At 55.7% G+C, this 27,073-nt stretch overlaps 3 protein-coding genes across 6 annotated transcripts in view; 2 read left to right on the forward strand and 1 right to left on the reverse strand.

The window, feature by feature from the left end:
- Window positions 1-1,181: 1,181 nt before the first annotated feature.
- CCDC63 (coiled-coil domain containing 63) lies at window positions 1,182-8,227 on the forward strand. Its single transcript, XM_069031335.1, has 11 exons — window positions 1,182-1,243; window positions 1,805-1,987; window positions 2,400-2,589; window positions 3,693-3,812; window positions 4,289-4,470; window positions 4,922-5,103; window positions 5,788-5,996; window positions 6,407-6,481; window positions 6,894-7,065; window positions 7,715-7,906; window positions 8,094-8,227. Exons 1-11 carry the CDS (start codon window positions 1,182-1,184, stop codon window positions 8,225-8,227), a joined length of 1,701 nt encoding a protein of 566 aa, XP_068887436.1.
- A 588-nt stretch (window positions 8,228-8,815) lies between these two features.
- Window positions 8,816-12,738, reverse strand: MYL2 (myosin light chain 2). The gene is made up of 7 exons (XM_069031072.1): window positions 12,671-12,738; window positions 11,696-11,785; window positions 10,975-11,050; window positions 10,047-10,151; window positions 9,304-9,379; window positions 9,169-9,217; window positions 8,816-9,067 (listed from the first exon to the last, which is right to left on the reverse strand). Exons 1-7 carry the CDS (start codon window positions 12,671-12,673, stop codon window positions 8,969-8,971), a joined length of 498 nt encoding a protein of 165 aa, XP_068887173.1. The 5' UTR covers window positions 12,674-12,738; the 3' UTR covers window positions 8,816-8,968.
- Window positions 12,739-21,546: 8,808 nt separating this feature from the next.
- The window catches only part of CUX2 (cut like homeobox 2), a 64,276-nt gene continuing 58,749 nt past the window's right edge, over window positions 21,547-27,073 (forward strand). Inside the window, exon 1 of one of the 4 annotated variants that reach the window (XM_069030741.1) lies at window positions 21,547-21,630. In XM_069030741.1, coding sequence (XP_068886842.1) covers window positions 21,568-21,630 — 63 coding nt within the window. In that variant the 5' untranslated portion in view covers window positions 21,547-21,567. Of the gene's footprint in view, window positions 21,631-21,851; window positions 21,924-22,305; window positions 22,437-27,073 lie in introns of those variants that run through there. The other 3 variants (XM_069030740.1, XM_069030736.1, XM_069030742.1) reach the window with 3 other exon arrangements.

The following is a 27,073-nucleotide window of genomic DNA, read 5'->3' on the forward strand; positions in this document are numbered from 1 at the left end:
CAATCTGTCCCCTAATCAGCCTAGCTGGTCCCTGTCCCCAGCGTCCTTCCCCAGTTTGGCGCACCAATTGTTGCTGCTCTGGATGCCAACAGCGGTGGCAGCGATGTGGTGATGGTCTCTTCATGAGTAAAACAGATAAAAACCAGGTTGGAAGCCTAAAAAGCTGGATGTGGAGCTGGGAAAAAGATGGGGAGGGAGCAGCAGCTGTGATCCTGAAACACTGCTGGGGATGGTGAACCCCTGGCTGCTCCTGTTGGAGCAGAAGGCTTTGAATGCCAGGTTATGGGTGAATTCCAAATGAGAGTTTCTCTTTGCTGGGGACACACAGCCAGGGAGGTATTGGAGCATGTGCTTCATGGCTGGTTTGGGGGCATGAAAACCCCTTTGGTCCATGTAGTGTGGGGTCCCAGCAACTCCTTGCTTGATGCCTCTTGGTGATCCATGGAGCACCATCCACACTCCGTTGCAGTGACCCTGCCATGGCAACCAGACCCGTGATTGTTCCACAGAACCTGGAGTGGGGTAGGGCAGGATGGGACTGGGCCCAGTTCCCTTCTAGGTTCTCCCCTCTCCTGAGCTTCCTGCTGGAAATAGAGGTGGATCTTTGGGAATACCCGACTGCCACCGTGGCTCTGTCTCCTGGCTGGAGAGGAACCGCAGTGCCCTGTGTGGGGCCGAGCAGTGTCAGGGGACACAGGCAGACCCAAGGGGCTGCAGTGTGGCTGCTGGGGACCAGTTCTGGGGGTAAGGGATGCAGGGTCCACTCTAGTGCCCTCCTGGCATCAGTGGGACAGGGGGGCTGAATCCAGGTGTTCTGCAGGGATTCTGCCCGCTGGCACAGGGTGGGGGGGACTGGCCTTGCTGGAATTTCTATGGAAACCCAGGTACTGAACGGGGATGGAATAGCTCAAACCATCTGTTCTTCCCCTACTTATAAAACTCGACAATTTCACGATGACATCACCAGAAATGCTCTCCTTTTATTCCTCTTGCAGCCATCTGTGATGGTTTCCTCATGTGCCAAACACGCTAGCGGGTGCTGAGGGATGGGCAGGAGGACACAACCGCCCCATTACTCCTGTTTCATTTCTTCCCTTGGAAAGCAACCCTGTACCTGCAGAGTTTCACTTGTTCCCTTCCCGAGGCGTCTGCAGAGCAACCGTCAGAGTTAGACGGGAAAAATGAAGGTAAAAAAGAAGGACAAACTGAAGCTGAGCTTCACGGGGACTATGGAGGATCTACTGTGGGGATCTTACCCGTGGAAATACGCATCCAGCAGTGGGAGCCAGGCTTGCTTCTGCCAGCAAGGTGCTGGGTAGCAGTGGGGCTGCTTCTGCAGCCCTCCTGTGCCAGGAATGAGGCCCTGGACTGAGATGTGGGTGTTGGGAGAGGCAGAATTGGGGAATTTGAATCATCTGAGGACATGGGTAGTGGTGGGTCTAAATGCTTTCAGTGCTTACCTGCTGGGCAGTTTGTCAGCTAGAAGTCACCTTCTGATGGTCAGGGACAGGAGCACTCCTGCTCCAGTCCTGGGCAGCCAGTTGGGTTCATCCATGTCCCCAGCACGAGTGGCTCTGGTTCTGACTCACGTGGTCCTCGCTGTTGTGCTGGGTGATAAAAGAGGCAACCACCTGCCATCACCTGCCCTCCTCACTGGTGGAGGCCTCTCCTTGTCCTGGAATTGAGGTGCTGGCTCCAGCTCAGCCAGCACTGCGTGTTTTGCGTGGTGATGGATATCTCAGGTGCCAAAGAAGAGCTGGAGCTAGTGATGCCACTCACCCACTGCCAGCTGTGTTTGCTCAAGTGACCAAACCCTCCCTTGTCTGTGGCAGAGAGAAGCCTCGGCGGAGGTTTCGGAGCTCCCTGCTAAAGAGAAGGATAAAAGGGCTAAAGTGGAGATCAGGCAGCTGCAGACCCATTTTCATCATGTGGCATACAAGAGGAAGTTCTACGATGCCGATATCTGGCGGCAGATGCAGGCTCAGGAGTGAGTACAGCTCTGCTTGGCCGCCTGGAGCTTGGGAAGTTCCTCCATGCCGAGATCACAGACCTGTAGAATCCCACAGGCAGGGACACCTTCCACTATCCCAGGTTGCTCCAAGCCCTGTCCAACCTGGTCCTGGACACTTCCAGGGGTGGGGCAGTCATGGCTTCTCTGGGCACCATGTGCCAGGGCCTCACCACTCTCCGAGGAAGAATTTCTTAACATCTGATCTAAATCTCTCCTCTTTTAGTTTAAAAACATTCCCTCTTGTTCTATCATCATCTGCCCATGCAAAAAGTTGCTCCCTCTTTTTTATAAAGACTTCTGGGGACCACAGTGCAGAGATGGGGAGGGGTAAGGACCTGCCCTGGCAGATGGGATGTGCTAAATGTCATTTGTTGTTCCATTTTTACAGAAAAGCAATAGAAAATCTGCAGCAAGAGCACAGACATGTGACAGTAATGCTGAGCCAGATCTATTCCCCGAGTAATGTGATACTGCAAAACAGAAATTGTATGAAGGTCCAAAGCCTTTTGCAGACCAGAATGCAGAATGATGCCTTGATCAAAGAAAGAAAAGCCCTGTTAGCTGACCTGGTCAAGCAGGTGAGAGCATCTGGACTGTTCCCTGCCTGAGCACAGCAGGGCAGACTCACAGAGTGAGACCTGTGGCTGAAACCCCTCAATGTAAAGGGCATTTAATTCAGGCCTTGGAATATTCCTCCTGGCAAGTGACACATGACCATGACAAATGGATAGAACCAGGCTCCCATTCAGTCAGCAGCACTGACTGGAAAAATGAGATTGGACTCTCAACCTTGTCCCACCGGTCCCTGCACCCCTGTGGGACGGCACACACCAGCATGGGGCCACAAACATCCCTCTCCTTCTCCCTTCACTTTTTTTATTCTCTTGAAAAAGAGGTAAAGCTGGAACTGTGCTGCCTGAGATGTGGCAAATAAAGGAGCAGCAGCATCTGAGGGATGTCCCATCCCTTCTCCTGAGGACATCCTGATTGGATTTGGGCAGCAGTGGGGTGGGAGGCCAAGGGAAACGTGGGGCTATGGAAGTGACAGGTCCCTTCAGCCTTGTTCTCAGAGCCAGCTGCCCATGCTGGAAGCCAGGGAACATGCTTGGATAGTTTGCTGTTGCTGGAGGTGCTGCAGAGCTTTCCCAACAGGGTTAGCTTCCCGTCAGGGATGATAACTCTGGCTTGCCTGAGTCATCCCTCCCCCACCTGCCCCCCGCTTTGCTGTTCTCCAACTGCTTCATTCTTCCATGGATTTATTTCCTCTGGCAACTCCCCACTTCTGGCAGAAGTTTTCCTCCACTCATTCCGGGGGAGGACTGCACAGGTCTCTGCCTGGCCAGCACAATACCCCTACCAAAGCCCCATCCTCACTGCCTCTTCCACTCTACAGAGTGTGGCTGTGCCGTGTTCAACACCTGCTGGAGTTCCCTCCAAAAGCAGCTGCACTTCCTTCGTGACACAAAAATAAACCCATTCCCAGTTACAGTTCATGTTTCTGCATGTGCAGGATGGGATTCTTTGGGATAAAAGCTGCTCCTCTAACTGCAAGCTCTTTAGTGACATGGTTGCTGTAGTGCAGGTCAACAGAGGGGATTTTCTTTGGCTCCGTGTCCTGACAAGAGTCCAGAATGTAGGGGTGGAGGTTATACTTCCTGGGTTTTTCCCTGTGTGTGTGCAGGTTCTAGAGCTGGAAAAAAAGATTGTGAAGCAAAGAGACACGACCTGGAGGGTGTTGGAAGCAAAGAGTCACAAACACCTGCAGAAGAAGATCGAGTTACTGGAGATGCATCTAAGTCATGTAAGGAAACATTTCAGAGACTTTTGGAGAACATGTGTGGGGTCACACAGGAACCTGAGACCTTTTCGGTCAGGACAAAGCACAGTGGTGCAAATGTATTTGGCTGACACAAGCTGCATAAAGCACCTGGCTTGTTCCCCTGGCCTGATCATTCCCAGAATATCTCAAAGGTTCCTTCAGGCTTGGTGACCCAAATGCAGCACTTGTGCTGTGCCAAGAGGCCTGAAGGTCTGCACCTGTTTGTGATCAAACTGGGCTGCCTGGAGCCACCTTGCCTTGGACAAAGCCAGCTCCATGTCCCTGTTGTGATCGACCTGGTCTTCTGCTGCCTTTCCTCTCTTGGGGAGGAGGATAGTGCAGGGCCAGCTTCAAATCTCTTGGGCTGTGTTTGACCCTGCCCTGGTCAAGGTCTTTAAGCAGCAACCTGAACCCCCCAGGCCCCCAGCAGTTCCCAACCTTTTGCTTTGCTGTCCCAGATCACTGTCCGGTACAACACCATCATGACCCGAAACAACAGGCTCCGAGAAGAGACTGTAAGCCTGCAAATCCAGAAAGCCATTTATGACAACTGCTACTGGAAGCTGGAAAAAAGGCTGGTTAAGCAGAATAAATTGTTGAACGCTGCTATCGAGCAAGCCACGGAAGACTACGAGCAGTGGTAGGTGGCCTTGTCACCCTCTGGGTGAAACTTGGGGCTGATGGGTGATGCCAGCCATGAGTACTGGCATAGAGACACTTCTCTTCAGAGAGAGGATTCACTGCTCTCATCTGGATCTGGGTGCCAAATTGGGTGCCTGGTCAGTGTGGGGAGACTGGTACCTCCAGGGTGTTTTATTCCACCTATCCCAGGTGTTTCTTTGGATGGGGTGAATTGCCCTGTGGAAGAGTCTCTTTCCTCTGAGTCCCACCCGAGCTGGGTACTATGCCTGAGTACAAAACCCCACCAAAATCTGTGCTGGTTTGCTGCTGGCCTTGGACTAACTCCACTCCATCCAGATGAGAGCTGGAAACAGGCACAGCACCACAAGGGCTTTGCCAGGTCACGGGAGTGGCCAGGAAGACAGAGCCTTCTACGTACACACGGAGTGAGTGCTGCTCTCTGCGTGCAGGATGGAGGATCTGGGGCGGATCTCGGACATTCGGGATATACGCCGCAGAGAAACTATCCAGTACAACATCAAGTTGCTGGAGAGGAAGTGTGCCCTTCAGCAGGAGACCAGACTGAAGAACTTCTTCCTCGCCAAATGTACAGATCTCTCGAACTTGAAGGAGCAGGCCAAACAGAGGGAAGGTATCAGAGGAGAATGTGTGTGGCTGGGACCACAAGCCCAAAGTCCGCAGAGTTGATGGAGGGGCTGCTTGTGGTGGTTTATGGCACTGCATCCCAAACCCAGTGCAGGACCCCAGCCCTGCCCACAGCCTCCCCCACCCAAGCTTCACCCTACAAGCCAAAAGGCTGGACAGTGATAACCGAGTGAGACTGAGTGTCCTGGGGTGCCCTTGGGACAGGGAGCTGCTCCTGTGTGCAACCATGGCTCTTTTAATCATAGAACCACAGAATGGTTTGGGTTGCAAAGGACCTTAAAGCTCATCCAGTCCCACCCCTGCCATGGGCAGGGACACCTTCCACTATCCCAGGTTGTTCCAAGCTCCATCCAGCCTGGCCTGGGACACTTCCAGGGATGGGGCAGCCACAGCTTCTCTAGGCAACCTGTGCCAGGGCCTCCCCACCCTCACAGAGAACAAATTTCTTCCTAAAGTCTAATCTAACCTAATCTAATCATTCCATCCTCCTGGTAGGGGATCCCATGGTGTTAGCTCCATTCCCATGACATGCCTGCTTAGTTTCCTGGTGAAAGAGGCACCCTCTGCCCCTCCAGCCCTGCTCCCTCCTGCCTCAGCACTGCACTGAACCCCACAGCACTGCAGGGAAGGCTCTGCAAAGGGCAACCATGGCTCTCTGTCTCTTTCTCAGCCCTTGAGGCAGCTGAGAGGGCCAAGCGGAGCCAAATGGAGAGCTATGAGGTGGCCTACAATCGTCTGCTGGAGCTGTCGGACGGAGACATCGACGATTTCTTGGAGGACTTCCTTGAAAAGGACAGGAAATTTTTCATCCTCTTTGGCTATGCCATTAGGCTGAACGTCAGGAATGAGGGTCTCAAGCAGAGGATCCAGGAGATCCAGGTCTGTTCCAGGCTTTTCACGTCTCCCCTTTCCAGGTAGTGCTTTTGGGTTGGGGTGCGTTTGTCCTCTCCCGAATGTCTGGCATCACTGCCCACACCAGAGCCTGACTCCGGCCACAAAGGTGGGATTAGAAGGATGCAAAGGAGTAGCGAAAACTAGAACTCCGCTGTGTTCTCGGAGCCAAACGTGTCTCAATGCTGCCACCGTGTACCCAGCAAAAATACTGCAGTGTCCCGGAGAGCCAGGAGCCTCGAACCGTGTGGGGCTGCCTGGAGTGGGAAGTGGGGTTATCCATCCCCTGCCCTCCTGGCCTGGAGATGTCCCTGCTCCCAGGGGTGTCCCCAGCCTCCCTCTGGCACATCAGGTAGGCATTCCATCAGTATCCCCTCCACGTGCTTGTGTTCCCACAGGATGATATGATGGCCATCACAATGGAGCAGGAACAAGCAGAGACAACCCGGACTCATGTCCTGCAGGAGCTGGAGGTAAGGTGGCCATGAATTCCCTCTGGAAGAGCAGCATATCCCTGTCTGTCTCAGCACTCATCTCAGGGGGTCTGGACCTGCAAACGCTGCTCTGGCCAGTGGCTGGAGAGGTGTGGGCAGAAAAGAGCCCTGCAAAGGTTTGGGAAGCTCCCAGGGCATGGTGAGAGGGTGACTGCAGGGCCAGCATGGGGAGCTTGCGATATTCAAGAGCAGTCTGGACACAGTCCTGTGCCCTGTGCTCTGAGATGACCCTGCTTGAGCAGAGGTTGGACCAGATGACCCACTGTGGTCCCTTCCAACCTGACCCATCCTGGGATCCTGTGATTCTGTCTCCAGACTGAAACTGGGCAGCTCTGGGCTGGTGGGATCAGCGAGGGGCTGGCGTGACACCTGGCAAAACCTTTGCTGATAGGCAAAAATAACAGAGACCACCGAGGAAGCCAACAAGTACGAAAACAAATGCAAGGAGAGCAGCAAACTCCTGGGACAGATCCAATCCCGCGTGGAGACCCTCTTGAAGGACATGGACTGCGACACTACAAAGATAGTGAAGCCTCTCGGGGAGAGCTTGGTGCCAGTTTTTGGTAGGTCAGGGCTGCCCATCTTCCCGTGCCACGTGCCCTGGGCTGTGTCTCTCCACCACCTGCTTGCACTGTGTTTTAATGGAGCTTTTGTCTTCCCCTGCCCCATCAGCCATGGCTGTCCACAAGGTGAATTTTCAAAGCCAACTTCCCAGTGAATTTGGGAGCTAAGCTGGATGTATAAACATCCCAGTAGAGCCCCAAACCCTCATCTTTGCTCTGGGTGTTGAAGCGAGGTGGGGGTCAATGTCTTCTCCCAGGCAGCCAGCAAGAGGACAAAGGGAATTGTACTAGGGGAGGTTCAGGTTGGATATTAGGAAACATTTCTTCACTGAAATAGTGGTCAAGCATTGGAACAGGCTCCCCAGGGAGGTGGTGGAGTCACCATCCTTGAAGTGTTCCAAAAATAAAGTGGATGTGCACTTGGTGCTATGCTTTAACAGGCAGGGGATGTTCAGTATGAGGTTGGACTTGGTGATTTTGGAAATCTTTTCCAACCTTAATGGCTCTGTGATTCTGTGATTCCATGACCCAGCCTTGGCCCTCTGACTCTGGGGAGTCAGTGGACCCCCTGCTCTGCAAACAGCCAGGGGTGGGTTTGGGCAGGGTCCTGGTGCAGGGACACTGTGGGACATTGCTCCTTCCTGCCCAGGTCCCGTGGAGAACAAGATCAAGGAGTTCCTGCTGAGGGAGTCCCTGCTGCGCTACACGTCCATCGATCGCGAGCAGCGCTCCCAGTCCTTCATCAGCCCCCTCCAGAGAACCTCTGGCCTCCTCTGGGTCATGAACCGGGCCAAGCTGTGCCCGCCCCCCCCTGACCTGGAGACCACTGACCCCAAAATCGGTGAGCAGAGAGGGGGGGGAGAGGGGCCGTGGCCACGCAGCAGCCATTCCCCAATTCCCCCGTGGCTGCCTGGCCAACCCCTGCTGCCACATGTCCTTCCCAGTCCATCCCCTCCAGCCTGCCCTGCCCCCCCAGGTTTATGGATCCTGTAAGCCATGTATTATGGGATGGCCACTCTCTTGAGCAGTGGAAGAGCCGCTGGGCCGGGCTCAGCTGCATCAGCTCATCATCCGGAGGCATGAGGAGGAGCTGGCCAAACCCCCCAGCTCAGGCAAGAGGAGGAGGAGACTCACATCCAGGAGCTCAACAGGGACGAATTAAAGAAGCGGTTTCATTCTTGAGCTTCTGTGTCCTGCACATCATTCCATCTTCCTTCTCTGGAAGGAGCCCAACACCTTCCACAGGCTTCAGAACCTCACCAGGTGATATTTTGGCATGGCTTTACCCACTGCTGACAGCACCTGCAGCCAGGGTGGGATCAGCTGCTCTACCACAAGGTGACATTCCTGTCACACAGCCCAAAGCCCTCCCCACAGCCAGAGGTGGGGACCACGGTCCCAATCCTGCACCCTGCCCGAGGGCAGGGCCTGGCAGGTGGGATGCAGGGGGTGCTCACAGGGTGTTCCCTGCTAAGCTGGCAGAAGCTGACAACTCTCTGCTGCCTAAAGCAAATCTGAGCTCAGTGCTGGCCCTGGGCTGTGGGACCAGGTGGGATGGGCACAGCCCAGTGTGGAACAGGCTGGTTTGGGGCTGGGAGTGGGAGACAGCGAGGCAGAGGGACTTGAGGACACACGAAGGTGACGTGCAGTAGGTCTGGGATACCAGGACCAGGAGGGTCTGGAAGGGTCTGAGGGCTCCCACAAGGCACAGACACACCACACAAGCCCAAGCACTGCTCACACCAGCAGCTGGATTTCCTCTTGCCAAAAGGCAGTTTAATGTGGATGCCATTCCCGTGCCAAATTCCCAGGCACATGCCTCTCTGGGGGAAGAGGAAAGGGAACCCCCGTGTGACCTAGGGAGAGGTGATCTTGCAGTGCCAGCCCCAGCCCTGAGCCTGGGCTAGTCCTTCTCTTCGCCGTGAGTAATGACGTGGACCAGGTTCTTGTAATCCAGGTTGCCAGACACGTCTGGAGGGAAGGCAGCGAACATCTGATCGATCTGCCGGGGAAGAGCCAGGGTGAAAAGGTGGCATGCATGACCAGGGCTGGGAGGAGAAATGGGGCTGTTGGGATGGAGGGAGGGTGGGAAGGAGCTCATACCTCTTCCTGGGAAAACCTCTCCCCCTGAGTCATCAGCATTTCTTTGATGCTGCAAACAAGAGAGCGCGGCGAGCGCTGGGGACGTCCTTACGGGGACACCCCCTCACTCCCTGCCCCAGGCATCCCTGCACTCACTAGGCAGATTTCAGGCCTTTCCCCTCTGGATCAAACACCTTGAATGCATTCAGGATTGTCTCCTCCGGGTCGGCACCTGTGGGTGACAAAGGCATGGCTGTTGGAGATGGGGTAGGAAGCCAGCTGCAGTCTCCTGCTTCTCCCAGCCTCGGGGGCAAAATGGGGGGCAGACTGGAAAGTGGGGTCCCTGCAGGAATGCTGGCCCTGCAGCTGGAGACTTGGGTGAAGTTGGTGGCATGTAGAGGAGCAGCCGTAGGGTCGTGGTGTGAGCACAGAGCAGGCGGTGTCGCCACTGCTCCGGCATCCGGCATTTATCTAATCTTTGAAGCGTATTTATAGAGCTCCAGGCACAGCCCTTGGGGCCCTGCAGCCTCTTGGAGATCTGCATTCCTTGGGTTAAGTATGTGATTCAGGGTGCAGCCGGGTGGGATGATGGGTCAAAGCCTGGCTGTAGCCAGGGGGCCACTGGTGGCACCGCTGGTGTCAGCAGGCTCAGAGGTGCTGCAAGAGCTCCTGTCCCTGCTTCTCCTATGGAACAGCAGCAGCACAGCCCTTTGGGGTTTGTAAATGGCTGGGGAAACTGAGGCACGGAGACCATCACCCCCCCTGCAACAATTTGGGGAGACATGGGATGAGATCTGGATCTCTGGATGTAGGGATGGTTGGTATTGCAGGGGTTTTGGGGCACAGAGATGCCACTGACCACCACTGACCACTCCCCAGCTCCCCAGGTGCCCTCTCACCCTTGAGCTTCTCCCCAAACATGGTGAGGAACACGGTGAAGTTGATTGGGCCAGGTGCCTCCTTTATCATCTCATCGATCTCCTCGTTTTTCACATTCAGGCGCCCTGGGGAGAGCAGCTTTGGGTCAATCACAGGTCCATGTCAGGCCCTGTGTGCTGGGGGCTAAAAACACGCACCGCAGAACCCTTCCCTGGGGGTTTTTCTCCCACTGGAGGGAAGTGGCACATCCTTAGGGAGCCACCTCTGACAAGGAATGGAGGTAGCAGGAGTGAGGTGAGAGAATCATCTCCAGCTCTGGCTTCTCAGGCTCCAGGATCACAGAAAAGAAGGATGCAAAGTACTGAGCTGTGCTGCATCCCTCCCTCACCACCCCATGGATCAGCCTGCTTTAGCCCTCCTTGGAAGGTGTTTTGGGTCAAGACCACCAGCACTGGGATTCTCCCGGTCCCCCAGCACCAGAAGCAAATGGGACTGAATGCCTACATCCTTTTTCCTGAGGTTGGGTTGTCCTTGGATCTCCCGGGCCCCGTTGCTGATTCATGCTGACCTCTGATGGCAGAGCCAAGCTCGCAGTGTCACAGCCTCCCACAAATCCCCTAAATCCCCTTAATGCCCACACTCCCTGGGATGCCATGGGATGGGCACAGCCAGGTGCTTCTAAGCACGGAAAAGGCAGGGATTGATTGGCTGTGCAATCCAGGAGCTGGCTCCAGTGCCAACGGGATAAACCAGCGCTGCTGTGGGAGCTGCTCTGGGTCACCCATGAGGGATCCCCCAGGCTAACAGGCTCAGGTTTGTGTCAGGAAGTTTTTCTGGGATCCAGTTAATGACAGGGGTTGGTTAAATGGGCCCCCCCTTGTTTCTCAATTAACAGGTCTAATGTTGGCAAAGCTGTTGGGGAGGGGAGGCTGCTAAAGCTGGGCTCACCGAGGGCAGCAAAGGTGTCTCTCAGATCCGCCTTGTCAATGAAGCCATCCCGGTTCTGATCCATGATTGTGAACGCCTGGAAGCACAGGAGGAGGGCAGGGAGCACAGGGAGAGGGAGAATTGTCAGCCTTTGCAAAGGCTTTAGTGCCTCTCCCCTTCTCCCTTCAGCTTGGGTGGGACAAGGGCATTTTGAGCCCTCCCAGGATGGGTTCTGTGGGCCTTGCCCACCCTAATCCCACACAGTCCTGCACCCCGGGGGGGTGGCAACCCAAACCCCAGTGCTGTAGCCAAAGCCAAAGCCTTTCTTTGGCCAAAGCCCTCTCACCCAGGTATGAGACCAGGGAGAGAGGCCAGCCTGAGCCATCAGCTCCTCCCATTGGGGCCAGTTATCCCTGGAACTGGAATCTGCGCAGGACCACGTGCCTGCCGTGCAGGGGGTAAGAGCTCCTGGCACGGCAGGGGGGAGCGAGCTGGGAGACGTGCTCCAGCTCCCCTGGATGCTGCCGGCTCCTCTGCGGGATGCGGGCTCCTCGGAAGCTTGGAGGCGATGCCAGATTTAACGGTGTCACTGAGTTGTTATTCTCACTTTTAAAATAAAACGACCCAAAACCCGGCATGCTGCCTCCTGGTGTGAACCAGCTGTCACTTGAGAGCACCGAGGAAGGAACTGAAGGTCACATCGCATCAAGGACCCTCAGTCCTTCCCACCAAACCCACCTACCTCTTTGAATTCCTGGATCTGGGCCTGCTCGAACATGGAGAAGACGTTGGAATTAGCGCCTTCAATCCTCTTCTTGGCTTTCTTGGGTGCCTGCGGGGGTCCAAGTATGTGCCATTAACTCACTGGCTTTTTATGGGGTGAAATAAAAGCATGAAAGTGCCCTATTCTTAGTCTTGACTCCTTCATGGTAGCTCTGGGCTGGGGCTGTCTTCCCTGGGGGCTTGGTGGTTCCCCCCTGCAGCTCTGGGATACTGAGGGGCATTAAGACTCCTGCTTAAATTACAGGTCCGGGTGAATTTAGCCAAATAGGTCCAAGGAAAGATGAGGAGTGAAATCACTTCTCCCACAGGCAGGTTAAAGGGTCAGCACCAGGGTGAGATATCCCCACTGGAACCCTGGTTTTGGGAGCACTGCTGAGGGTGCACATGAGGGTTGTGGTCAGTCGGTGTTTCTTTACCCTGCTGTGCAGATATTAAAATGTGGCTTAACTAAAAATCCCCCTCCTCCTGCACTGAGACTTGAAACAAACAGAAATGGATCAATGTGCATTTTAAAGAGGACTGCAGAACCCCTCACTGTCCCACCCTGCTCATCATCCCTCATCCCAGTGCCCACTCCTGCAGCCATTTCCTCTCATGGGGGTCTGTCAGGAGGAGGATTTTGGGGGGGACAAAATGTCCCTTCCTCTCACTGCATGAAGGAAGGGAAAGGAGAAAAATGGCATTTGGACCCCAAAACTATCTGCCCTCATTTGAAAGCTCTGCTATCATGAGAGACCTGTCTCTGTTCCCTGTGAGATGCTGCTGATCCAGCCAGATGCTCCCCAGTTTGCTCACTCCCTTTCCAGGGCAGACAGGACCCTTGGCCATCAGTTCCCTGTTGCGTCCATCGCTCCCTGTCCCTTCAAGCTATTCTGGTGAAAAATGTAATGGATTTTATCTCTTCCTGCTGGAGCTTTGGGCTCTCGGTACTCACCATGGCTTCGCTCAGCCACCGATGTCGCTGTGAGGGGTGTTCCGGAGGCACTCCCTCTCTCCCCCCGGCTGGAACAATAAATACACCCCCCTCGGGGTTAAAAATAGCCCCATGCCCACTTTTGGCTGTAATGGGTAATTTGGCCACCCCCAACCCTGTTGTCTCTGCCTTTCTCTGTCCCTCTCTCTCTAATCTGGAATAGCAGCTTGTTGTTGTCACCGGCTGACGTGACATGTGAGCCCGGGAGGGTTTCAAGGTTAACGAAGTGCCGGGTGGCCCCCAGCTCCCACACTGGGGATGCTGACCCGGGACTGCACGGGAGCAATCCCACCTGCCTTTGTCACTCGGGCTGGCGCCGGGCTTGTCCCCTCCGCTGGGACACGCAGGGAGGGGTTGGCCCCAGGGGACCGCCCCCGCTACAATCCCGCAAACCTTGGGGCATGGATGTTTTTCCTCGGCGCTTCCAGGCGTCTTTGGGAGCCGTGGTGCCCCATCGCAGCGCTGGCATGGCAAAGCCGGGAGCTGCTCGGCTGCTGGAGGCAGAGGAGCCCCCCTGCACTGCGATCCCCTCCCTTGGGATGCTCCAGGAGCAGGAGCAGCTGCCTGGTCACCCTGCCTGTGGCCGAACGGGGAACATCCCGCTGCAGCCTCATCCCAGAGCGCTGCGGCGAGGCCGGAGGCGGATGCTGAGCTCCCCCAGAGCCGGGCAGCTCCTCTCTCCAGTGTCACCCCCCACCGAGGCACCTGTCACCCAGCTGAGCCAAACATTTGCTCGCCCTGGTCCCGGTGGGACACACACATTTAACTCTCCCCGTGCCGGGCTCTGTCCCGGGGACACGTCCTGCAGCACCCGGGAGTGATGACACTCACACTGCCCGGACACTCTGGCTCAGCGTTCCTGCAGCAAGAGCCAAGGAATCCACGGGCAGGCAGGCAGCAATCCCACAAAACCTCTTCCATGTCAGCTGCGCATGTGGAGCAGGATCGGTGGCTGCCAGGACCGGGCTACTCGGTGGTTCCCTTTTGTCTTCAGTACTTTTAGCCTGTTCATTTTTTCTCCCTCCCTCTCTCCTTGCCGGGGATGAGACTGGAGGAGGGTGTACGGGTATGCTGGGTTGGGAACGGTGCTGCCAGCCCAAGGATGCCCATCAGCCCCCCCAGCGGTGCCTGGCACGGCCGTGACCGGGTGGCCGTGAGGGCTGGCGGACTCGCTGCCCGGCATTGTCCCCTCCGTACGCCGAGGAGGGTGGTGGGCGAGCGGGGAGGGCTGGGACAGGGCTGGGAACAAAAGGAATTGTGAAACCAGATCCCTGGAACTCCGGGCTCTGCCCAGACGCTGCCCTTGTTCTCCCGGAGGTCACAAATATCGTGTTTATTCCCTGGCACTCGCCGCCCGGCTGCCACGGCCGAGCCAGCGAGGATGGCATTACGGGGAGGATTTCAGCAGGCAGCAGGGAAATGCTTAGGGAAAAGTGCCCGGAGAGGAGAAAAACTCCTGATCCGGGATGACCATCTCGTCTGGATGGAGCTGCAGCTCAGGGAAGGGATTTCAGGATGTGGTTTGGGGTCTATGTGAGCAAAAGAGCCGCTGGGCTCGGGAGCTGGGGCCCGGATCAGCCCCGGGCACAGCCGGGGATGAAAGGGATCAATCTCGGCACGGACGGTCCCTCGTTCTGCCAAGTTCAGTTGGATTCATCGGCCAGCCGAGCCCAATTACCTTAATTTGTGACATTAAGGAAAAATCCATAAGCATCAGGGAAGTGATGTGTGGTGGTTTCACAGGACTGGTTGGCCATGGAGCCACCGGCGCCGCCTGGGCGCTGCCTGTCCCCGTCCCCGGCTCCGTGTCCGTGCCGGGGCACGGCACGGGATGGGGGAAAAGGGTGCAGAAGGAAGCCCTGGAGCTGTGGAGATCTCCCAGAATATTATTTTTTTAGGAACAACCATTTTTGCCTGCTCTGCCTGGAAGAGGTCAAACTTGGTTCTGTCCCCGGTGTTGCCCAGGTTGTGGTTGGGGTGAGAGGGTGCCTGGGGGCTTTGAGGGGCCGGCGGTGCCGAGGGTGGCCCGGAAATCCGGGATGGGGATGGGGTGCAGATGGCTGCCAGGGTTTCTGCTGTGGTTTGTAAGACGGTGCATCTGCTCCACTGCTCACTTCTTGCTGTCAGCTGAAATCCTCTGTGCTGCACGGGCCAGATCCTGCTCTCCCGTGAGGATCCTGGTCCAGCCCGCAGATGGAAGCGCCTCTAGGCTCATCATATCCTTCTCCTACTGCGGATATTGGGGGGCTTCTTGGCCCCCAGGAAAACCTCAGTGCTTTAAATGTGTCTGAATGCACAAATCTGCCTCTGGAGCCCTGGAGTGAACAAAAGAGCTGTGGGAAGTGGCTGCAGCCTGTGAATGGATGTCAAGGAATAACACACGTATCCGTGCCACGGCAAAATCAAGCATCGTCCTTTCTTATCTGCAAAAGAGCCTGTGTTTTACATGAAAAAGCCTTTCTAATTAACAGGCCAGCCCCTCTCGAGCTCGATAAAAAATGGAGTCAAAAGGATTTGATTAACCCCCGCTCTGTGCCAGGCGCAAGCTCCGCCTGAGCGAGACGCCCCGGCCGAGGCCTGCCCAGGGCCGATAATGGCTCCGTGTCCCGGGGATCCCGGCAGCATCCCGGTACTCCCAAACCTGAGCATCCACGGAGCTGATGTGGGGTGCCCAGCCTCAGGCACAGCCACCTCAGAGCACCAGGACGCTCCAGAGCCAGCCCCTGCTGCCGCTTGCTCCGCGCCGGTTCTTTATGAATATCCTTTGCTCCAACCAGTATTTTTTTTCTGTGATCAGACACATTTGACTAAACCAATACATATGTAACACTCCGGGACGTTCCCATCCAAACCAATGTAAATTACCTCTGACCAATACATTTTCCCAGGAAATCAATGCATTTTAACACTGGATAATATTTATGAAATTGAATTTTTTTTATTGAAGCTAATGCAATTCCCTTCTGTTTTATGCATTTTTATTAAACTAATGCATTTTAAATTAAACTGTTGTATATTAACTACAATGGCTGTTGGTACTTACAGTAAAGTAATATATGTTTGCTGAAATCAATACATATTCCAAACCTGGGAAATTCCAGTTAACAAGGCTATATCAAATATAACAAATGCATGTAGCTACTTAATTTGATGCTTATATACACTGGCTGCTGTATTTGTTTATTGGTAATGATTATTTTAAAGGGGGAAATCATATTAAAGGTAGAAAGATGGATTCCTGTGCAGCTCGGAGCTGCAGCTGGAAGATGCCTGAGGTGGTCACCCCATCCCTGATGCTTGCATTGAGGGGAGTCGTGGGGGTGACCCATGTGCCATGGTGCTGGCTGGTGGCTGAAATTCATCTCCTCTGGTTTCTGTGCCCTCTGGCACATCCCTGCCCCTCAGTTTCCATTGTGTGAGGTTTTGCCTTGCTCACCACAGTCCCACACAACCCCTTTCTGCTGGCAGCATCCTCAGGAGCTTTTGGAGGGTTTTATCCCTCTCCCCTTGGTGTTCAGAAGGTTTCCATGTATAACAGCTTATTCCGGACAGATTCGATGCAGCAGCTTTGCCTGATTAACCTCGGTTTTCCCTTGGACAGTTACAGCACTGTGGTTACGGCCGGGAGGATTTGCCCAGCTCAGGAGTTTGGGGAAGAGCCGCCACCTGCCAAGGAAAGCCGAGGAGCGGCTGCGCCGAGGATGGGGATGAGGACGGACAATTCCTCAGCTCTGGCCTGTCCCGGGGCTGTGCCCTGCGCTGCGAACGGGATGCGGCCCCGGGGGGAGGGGGCCGTCCTGGCCTCCTGAGCCGCAGCATTGACAGGGAAAGCCATAAATAGCAGCGTTATCCACCGCGAGCACGCGAACGGCGCCGGGGTTGAGATAATTTGGGCGAAGCAATAAAAGAGGAAAATTAATTAAAGAGCATGTGCTAATTGTAGAGGAAATGAGCGCGGAATAAGTAGCCGAGGCAGAAAGGCGGCCGGTGGAGGGGCCCGGGCACCCGGGGGGCAGCGAGGGCTGAGGCCGGGCACAGCTCAGCGCACGTCCCGTGGGCACCGCGGGGAGACGAAGGGGGCCGTGACCCCCCCACGCTGCCTCACCCTGCACTCCTGTGCCCCCCATGTCCCTTAGCGTCCCCCCGGCGGTGTCCCCGCCGTGACCGGCCGAGCCACCCCCCGTGTCCCTCCGTGTCCCCCGTGTCCCCCCGTGTCCCCCGTGTCCCTCCGTGTCCCCCGTGTCCCCCCGTGTCCCCCGTGTCCCTCTGTGTCCCCCCGTGTCCCCCCGTGTCCCCCCGTGTCCCTCCGTGTCCCCCCGTGTCCCCCCGTGTCCCTCTGTGTCCCCCCGTGTCCCTCCGTGTCCCCCGACCCAGCCCGCGGGGACGCGCTGCAGCTCCCGCGGTGGCCGCCAGGTGGCAACGTTGTAGCGGGCGCTGTGCGGGCGCTGCCCGGTCCCGGCGGGAGGGGGAGAGGAGAGGGATGAGGGAAAGGGATGGGAAAAGGGATGGGAAAAGGGATGGGGGAAAAGGGATGGGAAAAGGGATGGGAAAATGGATGGGGGGAAAAGGGATGGGGGAAAAGGGATGGGAAAAGGGATGGGAAAAGGGATGGGAAAAGGGATGGGGGAAAAGGGATGGGGGGAAAAGGGATGGGAAAAGGGATGGGAAAAGGGATGGGGGGAAAAGGAATGGGGGAAAAGGGATGGGAAAAGGAATGGGAAAAGGGATGGGGGGAAAAGGGATGGGGGAAAAGGGATGGGAAAAGGGATGGGAAAAGGGATGGGAAAAGGGATGGGGGAAAAGGGATGGGGGGAAAAGGGATGGGAAAAGGGATGGGAAAAGGGATGGGGGGAAAAGGAATGGGGGAAAAGGGATGGGAAAAGGAATGGGGGGAAAAGGGATGGGAAAAGGGATGGGAAAAGGGATGGGGGGAAAAGGAATGGGGGAAAAGGGATGGGGGAAAAGGGATGGGGGGAAAAGGAATGGGGGAAAAGGGATGGGAAAAGGGATGGGGGGAAAGGGGTGGGGGAAAAGGATGGGGGAAAGGGATGGGAAAAGGGATGGGAAAAGGGATGGGGAAAAGGGGTGGGAAAAGGGATGGGGAAAAGGGGTGGGAAAAGGGATGGGGGGAAAAGGGATGGGGAAAAGGGATGGGAAAAGGGATGGGAAAAGGGATGGGGGAAAGGGATGGGGGAAAGGGATGGGGGAAAGGGATGGAGGGAGCGGGCAGGGAGAGGACCAGGAGGGAAAGAAGCAGAAGGGAGAGGAGCAAAGGGAGAGGGAAGAAGGGCTACAGGGAGATGGGACACGGCCATGAAGCTCCACCACCTGTGGTAATGGGCTTCTGTGCTGTCATGGAATCACAGAACGATTTGGGTGGGAAGGGACCTCACTTGTACCTCACTGCTGTGGAGAATCCTGCATCCCTGAGCTGGCAGAGGCCTGGCAGAGCCCTGGGATGGCCCTGGCTTTTCCCACTGGAAGTGGCAACTATGCAGAAGTGGGGGCAGGACCTCTGCCAGGGCTTCTGGGACCCCAGGACCAAACGTGCTGGAGGGCAGCTGACAGGGGCTGCAGTGCCTTGCCCTGCACGGGATGGGGACAGAGCTCTGCAGCAGCTGTCAGAGTGTCCACAGGGGATGGGCTGAAGCTGGGCCTGAGCTCCTGGGCAGCCCCAGGGCCTCACACATCCAGGGCTTTCTCTGATGGCACTGCTGTCCCGTGGGTTCCTGGTGTCCCTCTGCCCATCCTTGGGAGAAGGTGACCGAGCAAGCTCCCCATTGGCACTGGTTCACCATTGGCACTGGGTCACCATCACCAGGTCTCACTGCCAGCATCGCCCCTCGGCTGCCTAGTGGGGCGGGATCACGGCACAAAGGACTTACATGGATCACAAACAGGCAGGAAGGCAGGAATAAATTAACGCCTGGAACGGGAGTGTGCTGAAATCCTTTTTTTTTTTTTTTTTTTTTTTAAAGTACACAGAAAAGCCCCTTCCATATTTTAATTAAAAGCCTTTCAGGAGAGGAGGCAAGGGGCTGCCATTTACAACGGGCTATTGTCAGGCACACAAAGCAAATGGGGCTGGAGACAAACTGATTTATTAACCTGCACCTCGCAGCGCTCCCCGGGGCGGGTGAGCCCTCTGTGGAGGGAGGGTGGCAGCACCAGGGTCCCCCTGCTCTCCCCAGGGGTGCTCCAGGGCCGTGGGGCAGCACCCAAGGGGACACAGGGGACACGGGGGGGTTTGTGCCACCCCTCCCTCCAGGTGGCACAGGGTGCAGTCCTTCTCCTCTTCCTTATGGTCCCATTGATTTATTAATGATTTGGCCAAACAGAAACATTCCTTCAAAGCCCACAATTTAATTTGCTCACCAAAGACGCCAAGTTAGTTTTATTCCTGATTTATGAGCAGGCTCCTCTGTTCCCTGGGCAGCAGAGCAGGGCAGTGATTTATGGGGGTGAGATCAGTTTTGTGGGCACAGGGAGAAGGTCTCTGCCTGGGACCTGTCCTGGTGCAGATCCCTGGAGCACCTTGGTCATGAACAAAGTGGGCAATCCCTGTTGCTGGCATGGAGAGAAAACAGCTCTCCCCACAAAGACCACTCATCACACCTGGATTTACTGACCCATCTATAAGCAAACGTTCCCCTGGCCCTGAGGGGGGTGGGGAAATGAATTCCCAAGTGGGATCTCCCCTTGCACAGCCTGTGCTCCCACCCTCTGCTAATACAGCAGCTGCCTGGCACCACCAGCAGTCCCAGTCTCATTACAAATCTCAGTGACTCCCAGTGGTTTCCACTCCCAGATTTTTGTGATTTGGGGGGATAAGGGGATCTATTTATAGCACTTGGGTTCCCAGAGCACACGTGGAGGTTTTTGCTTGGATGCCTTCAAGTAGGAGCAGCACCCGGGCACTCGTGGCTGAGGTCTCAGAACATCCATGGAATTTGCTGTTGATGCCGCCAGGGTTGGGATTTCAGCTCAGCATTTCCTTCTGGGGTTCCCTAGTTCCAGCAATGTCTTTGTTGCAGGACCATAAGAAGGATTTGCCCCTTTCCAAGCCAGCTCTGAAGGTGGGGAAGAGGCTGGTGCAGGGCTCACAGGAGCATCCAGGCTCTCTCTGACACAAGCTGCCTTGGCTCCCGCAAATCTTTCTTTGAACTTTGATTTTCTGTTCACTTGTTCTTCTGCCTGAGGCGTTTTGCAATTGTGGGATTGCGAGCGGCTCTGAATTTCTCTGAGTGGAGAGGATGAGAAGAACAAGATCATTTCCTGGCTGTTTGTGCTACAGCGTGGGGCCAAGGTCACTCTGGGTGTCTGCCTCACCCTTTTGGACAATTTTCCTGGCCCAGGAACAGACCTGTCCTGTGCCAATCGGAGGCACCTGCAGAGCAGGGTGCAGTTTGAAGGGTGTCCCTTTTCTTCGGTGCCTTCTGAACTCAAACTCTGGAACGGTTTTTCCAAAAACTTTTGGTTTTGGTGGAATCCCAAGAGCCCTGCAAAATGCAGGGACCAGCAGCAGGATGATACCTGGGCAGTGAGGGGCTGCTTCCTCCCCAGCCTTGTGCAGAGAGTGGCACCAGCACTGCAAGATCTGCTGCAGCAGGCAGAGTTTTAGGAGCAGTGACCACTGCAGGAGCACTTCTGGGTTTGCTGGTGTCTGTGCCGACCATCTCCCTCCAGCCCTTCCGAGCACAGGGATCCAAAGGGGACAGATAAGACAAAGGGACCAGGATAGTGATGAACATCCTGCCCTCATCCTCTGCAGCTTTGGAGGCAAAGCAGCTTGGGAACCCCTGGGAACACCTGGGGACCCCCTCCATGGGGTGGTGGTGGGCAGTGTTTGCCCATGCTGGGTCTTGGGGAGGGCAGCTGGGATGTGGAGTTGTCACAGAAGCCCCTCCAGGAGCAGAGCTGTGCATGCTGCCTGCACGACGGCCCAGGGTGTTCCCTGCTCCTTGGCAGGGCTATTAAACCTCTGCACTTGCTTGGTCTGCAAATACCCGCCTGCAAAATGCACCCGAGGGGCAGCTCTGTCCTTCTGCGCTCAAAATTGAGCCGAGGCGGGGGGGGCTGGGGTCCCTCCAGCACAGTTGTGGCACGGCTCTGATGGGGAGTACTGCTTCTCCATGGGATTGGGAATTAATTCTCCAAGCCCCTTGGATGTTGGTGTGGTCAGTACAACAGGCTTTGGGGCAACTTGGGGAAGAAAATGTAAAGTTCTTTTTTTTTTTTGGTGCGGAACCGGGGGGGGGAATTCCTGGGAAAGCCGTTTTCAGTGCCCAGACGCTGCTGGGTGGGTTCCATTCTTCTGCTGAAGTTGGTTGGATTCTTCAGAGCCATTAAGAAATTTCAAAATACAGCCCTAAACCAGCCTGAATTTGGGGTGTTTATGAATTTGGGGGATTTCTGGCTGCGGAGCACTGGGAGCGTGTTTGCTGTAGGCACTCCCAGCAGGTCAAAGGTGCTGGAAGGGTCAGATTAGGGGGAACAAACCAAACAAACCTGGAAAAGTTTAACTGGCAGCTTCCGGCTGGTGATTTTTCCAGCCAAAAACCTTGATTTGGTCGGGAAAAATCCATCGCCCGGAGGGCTCCGCGCCCCTTCCCGGGACTGAGACCGGGGAGGGGAGGGGGGGGGGGCGGTGGTGGTGTCCGAAAGCCGCGGGGGGCGATGCTCGGGGGTCGCCCCGAGGGGGAGAGGGGTGGACCAGGAGGGTGCCCCATCCTTCCTCCCCGCGGGGCGCGGGCGGGGCGCGGCGGGGCCGCCCCCGGTGGGGGCGGGTGGGCGGGCGGGGGCCCCCCCCCTCGCTCCGCGCGGCTCCGCGCCCCTCCGCGCCACCGGGCTCCCCCAAGATGGCCGCCGACGTGGGATCGATGTGTCGATACCGGACACGGTTTGATGCTCGCCGGCTCCAGGTCGGTGGCGGCGGCGGGCGCGGGGCTGGCGGCGGGCGGGAGGGAGGGATGGGGGTGGCCGCCCGGATCACTCCCCCCCCCCCCCCTTCCCCGTCCCTCCCTCCCTCCCTCTCCCCCCGCGCCCGCCCCCCTCCCTCCGCCCGCCCTTCCCCATCGATAGGTATCAGAAATTGATCCCCGCCGCCGCTCTTTGTTCGGCGCCGCCCGCCCGGGAGCCTGGAGCAGAGCATGGAGCAGCGCTAGCGGCGATGGAGCCGCGATGGAGCCCCGGCCCCCGCCCCGCCGCCCCCGAGGTGACAGCGGGGCCGGGGGGCGGCCGCCGCTCCGCCCCGGCGGGAGGGAGGGAGGAAGAGGAGGGAGGGAAGTTGCGCGGGATGAAGTTGCGGGGAGCGCGGCCCCCCCGCGCCGCCCCGCCAAGTTTCTGGCGGTCCCCGCCCGCCGAGCGGAGCCGCAGGTGCCCGCGGGCTGCGAAGTGTCCCCGGAGCCGCCCGCAGCGGGGGCGGCTCGGTCCCCGCATCCCCCGGCGCTCTCGGGGCGGGCAGAGCCGCGCGGTTGCGGTGATGGATGCAGGGATGGCGGAGCGGGGCTGCCCGGAGCCCCGCCGCCCTCCCATTGTTATCCAGGGCCGGTGCGCGGGGCCGGTGCGGGGGCTCGGCCAGCCCTGAGCGCCGGGAAGGCGGTCGGTACCAGGCGGTGCCGCTCGGACCGGGGATGGAGGCGGCGGGGGGGCGGCAGCTCCTTTGTGGCTCCGGGCAGGTCACGGCCGCCGTATCCCACCGTGGTACCCTCGCTCTGTGAAATTCCCGGTAAGTCCTTTGTTACCGTGTGCGGGGGAAGGTTGCCAGGGGCTGCTGACAGTTTGTGACCTTAAATACGCACCTTAAATAGAAGGTGGATAATTAACACAATGGCTCTCCCGACATAATGGGATGAAACCCAACCTGGAGCCGCTACAACAACCGAAACGCGCATTTCCACGGATATTAAATGGGTTTATCCCCGTAGGATATTCCGGAGTTTAAAATGCAGCGTGCTTCGGAGGAGAGTAAACAAATTGAAATGCGATTTATGGGGCTCCGGTACTGGATCAACAGTTCCAGCATTAATACATTTTGGCTTTTAAGCAGATTACGTGCTGCATCTGCGCTACGCGACCCGAAAAGTACCGCAGGTACCTCGGCCGGTGGGTTTGCCATGACTGCTCAGTTCTGGCATTGTGGCCGGGAAGGGATTACGGCTCTAAGCGCTTCGGATACAAAAGCGTTCCTCGCTAAATCGCGCTAATGACTTTTCCTGGGTGCGCGCAGAACCTTTATTTAAAGATAAATATTGGCAGCTACTTTGCCGTGGGTCTGTCGGGGGCGAACTTTGCCGGAGGGAGAGGTGGGCTGGAAGGTGGCGGCTCTGCTTCCTTCCGCGCCGTTCCGCCTGGCCGGTGCCTGTGGCTTGGTGCGGAGCTGGAGAGGGAGCAGCAGCGATTGACTTCTGTCCAGGCAGCAGTTCTGCCGCCTCGCCGGGATCACGTTGGGAAAGGTGACCTTGTGCCAGCTTGGCCTAATGCCCTCCATTAAAAAAAAAAAAAAAAAAGGAAAACAAGAGGGGGAAGGAAAAAAAAGGAAGGCAAGTAATCCATTTATTATTCTTCCAAGAGCTTTCCCCCCCTCCTTTTTTTTTTTTTTTTTTTCCCCTTCCTTTTTAATGGATGTGTCTGAGCAGCTCTGGTGGCCTGGGGCTGGCCGGGAATGTCAGAGTTTGAGCCGCCCTGATGAATGGTGGGCATATGGAAAACACAGGGATAATGTGGCACTCGGCAGCGCTCGGATCGAAACGGCGCTGAGCCCTTTTACGGCAGAGAGTCGCGGAAATGAGAAGAGATAAAATTCTATCAAAGATAATACCAGATGTATTTCACCGGGTTATGAGATTGGTTTATTGTGTACATTACTAATGCAGTATTTTTTTACAGCTTTCTTGTGTGTGATAGTCAGAGCGGGATTCATACCTTCATGGGGTTTTTGGGGTTTAATTTGCTCGGGGTTTATTGCGTTCTGGTCAGCACCGTATGGATTTATGGAATGCTCTGCGTGCCGGGTGCTGCTCCAATCCAACCCGTTCTGCGTTAAAACGGCAAAAAACGGGCAAAGAGTTGCGAGCTGCTGATTTGGGGTAATAAATACAACGGCGAGCGAGAGCAATTAGAGCCATCTTTTATAAATGTCTTCACATCTCATTATGCAGATGAGCTCTGGCTACACGGCTCCAAGCCTTCGGTTCTCGTCAAATAAAATGTTCTTGGGTTTATTTCCCGGAATGCAAATGCTCTCTCTCCGCGTGCCGGAGTTGGGCAGAAACTTCGGCGGCTCTGCCGGATGGTGGAGAGCCGGGAGCCTCGGAGCGTGGTCTGGTTGATGAAGAGTTTTTGCTGTTTAAAGTTTAGGGGAGAAGGAGGTAAAAAAAAATTTAAAAATCCACAACTGTGGATGTGATTAAAATATTATAACCTTCTGATATTCTGGAGTGCATAAATTTTACATATCAGCTACAGAGGGAGTTTAGACATCCATTAAATGATATGACAGCTTGACTTATCTAAATGTGCATCATTTAACAATGTGTCAAAATTCTGCTTTATATAGACGACAGCAGTAAATAAGCTATCAGTCCTCTTGGCTGGAGCTTCATTCCTGGAGCTTGGACTAATAAACTTAACTGCATTCTTGTGGAGCAGCAGGATAACCCTGGGGGGAGGCCGAGGTGTTTCTGGGGCTGTGACTGGGGGAGCTTCACCTCTGCAAATGCTCTGAGTGCTCTGTGTTTTTAGGGCTCTTATGGAGAGACTGGTGGGACATTCCAGTTTCCTCCAGCATCTCCAGCACCCAACACCTTCCATCTCTGCTGGAGGCTGGGATGGTGGCTGTGGCCACTGTGCCCAAGCAAAAGTGGGGGGAGCCCAAGGGGGCTCTGGGTGCCCCTGTCTCGCAGGGATTTTTCTTTCCAAGCTGAAATCTCTGGGTTTATGGAAGTGCAGGCAGTGCCCGGGGCTGGCTGAGAAGTCCTGTGAGGTTGGGAATGCAGTTTGTGCTTTCCAGTGGCTCCAGCTGCTCCCGGTGCAGTGGGGCGTGGGGAGCATTGGCTGCGGAATCATCTGGTCTGAACAATTAATCTGAATTTGGGCGCAGTGGCACTGACGGAGCCGGGGCCTCGGCAGATGTCTGTCTCATGGTTGGCTTGGCTGTTGTCTGATGGTTGTGTGCTCCTCCTGGGAGCTTCCCAGTGACCAGAGCTCTTCAGGTGGATTCTCTGCTGTCTCCTGCAGGGCTGTGCCCTGTTGGTGGGGACACAGGTGACGCCTCTGTCCTTCACGCAGGAGCTCTGTTTCCTCAGGGATCGAGGGCTATGGCAGCTGGAAATGCTCCTTCCATGTGCCCCAAGGAGGTCCAGCTGAACTGGTCACTGAAATGCTGATGCTCCAACATCAACAAGTTCAAACCTCGGTGTCTGGAGCATTCAGAATGTCACTGTTATTGTCACCTCATGGTGTCCCCTTCCTCTGTGCCTCCACCGCAGCTCCCTGCTTGGGACAGCCTGAGGTGCCACATCCATCCCACCCCCCCAAATCCTTCATTAATATCTGATATTTCTACTATTTCAAATTTATATATGCAGGGAGGAGGAGATGGGCCGTGTTTCTGGTCCCACCTTCTCTGGGGTCAGGGTTGAGCGTTGCCAGAAAGTCAGACTGTGAAGTTCCTGAAGTGAAATCTGATTTTTTTTTTCTTTTAATTTTTCTTTTTTTCTGGCTGAATAATTGAGATGCTGCCAGACAAGAAGAGCTGCAGAAAATGAGAGTTTATCTTTAGCACCACAGTTCTCACTTTAGAAACTGGTGACCCCAATTCCAGCCTGGAGAGTGACTTCTTCCCTAATTAATAAATCCATTAATTAATTGTGTGCGTGCTGCAGCCCATTAGAGATGTACATGCTGGCCTCCTGATCCAGTTTAGTGGATTGTCTCTGTGGCCTTGGAAAAAAGGAGGGGAAGAGAGGAATTGTGACCAAGAGGCAGATAGGGGACAGGGATTGAAATATAATTTTATTTTTGTGGGACTGCAGGGACCAGCACAAGCCCAGCCCTCTCCTGGTGGGTGTTACAGCTTGGAGAGGGGTGTGGGGACTGAGTGGAGTGCTCAGGGTTGCTGTGCCCGCTGAAATGAGGGCCAGTGGTGAGGGGTGGGGGCCATGGGGTGCATCTTGTGTAGATGCCCCACGGGATGGGGAGCAGGGAGCCGCTCCCGGGGGTCCCAGGGCTGCGGCATCACCTTGGCATGGGTTTGGCAGGGCTGGGCACAGCTCCTGCGCCGCGGGTGGAGCAGAATGTTAAAGCCCTGGGTGATGCCAATTATTATTTACGAGCAGATTAGGAGGCAGTGCACTCCCAGCCCGCCAGTCCTTCAGGAGGCACTTGCTTAACTAGAAAACCTCAGCAGAGCCTGCAGAACTCGCCGTGCATCTCCCTCCATATGTTGGCACAGGAGCTGCTCCCTTCAGTTAATTTTTCTTGCTGTCTGCAGAGACCTGGAATAAAAATACAGGCAAAGTGTTGTGTGTGCTGGTCCCAGGGCTCCTGTTTTCTCTGCTGAATGGGGAGCTGGCTGTTGGCAAAAGAAGCATCATCTTTATGTGCAGGAGGCTTTGCTTACCTGTGGGTTTGGGGGCTCCAAGGGCAGCTCTGCTCCCCTATTTTCCACTCCTGGTTTTGCTGGCTGGAGAAAATGAGTGTATTCGGGTTCCCAGAGGTGGCTGCATGTCCCAAGGGATGGCACTGGTACTTCTCCCCTCCTCCCTTGGGCGCTGGCGTAATCATGGCGCCACATCCCTGGCTGCAGGAATTCCTACATCCCAAATTTCGGGGAATTATCCTGGGAGCTGCCTCCACAACGCAGCAAATTGAAATTGCAAGGCCATTGTTTGCAGGGAGGGAGGCTGAGCTGCAGCATCCTGCTCCTCAGCATGCCTTGAAATGGGATTTATTTAGGGTTTGGAAGCGATGGGTGTGCACTCCCCCCACACCAGACCTGAGACAGAACCCACGCTGCAGCTCACGGTGTAGCACATTCCCTCTGGGACAGGAAAAGGCACATTAGAGACATCCATTCCCCACCCCAAAAGCCCGGGTGAAGTTTCTCAGAACATTTTGTACCATCCTGCTCCTATTACCGAAAGATGTAATTCCCCAACTTGGGAGATAATAAGCAGGTATTGACTTCTGCTGGGGTCATTATCAAGATTTATTCAGTCAATATGGCTCCTCGGGTCAATAAATCTTGAGGTTGATAAAGGAGGAATATATACTTGCAGACTTTATTAAAAAGTTTTCCCCTTTCGTAACACTTTTTCCTGTGTGTTGCAACAGGATCTGTGACTGAGTTTTCTTTAATAACCT

Source organism: Aphelocoma coerulescens, chromosome 15 (assembly GCF_041296385.1).
Source record: "Aphelocoma coerulescens isolate FSJ_1873_10779 chromosome 15, UR_Acoe_1.0, whole genome shotgun sequence".
Lineage (NCBI taxonomy): Eukaryota > Metazoa > Chordata > Aves > Passeriformes > Corvidae > Aphelocoma > Aphelocoma coerulescens.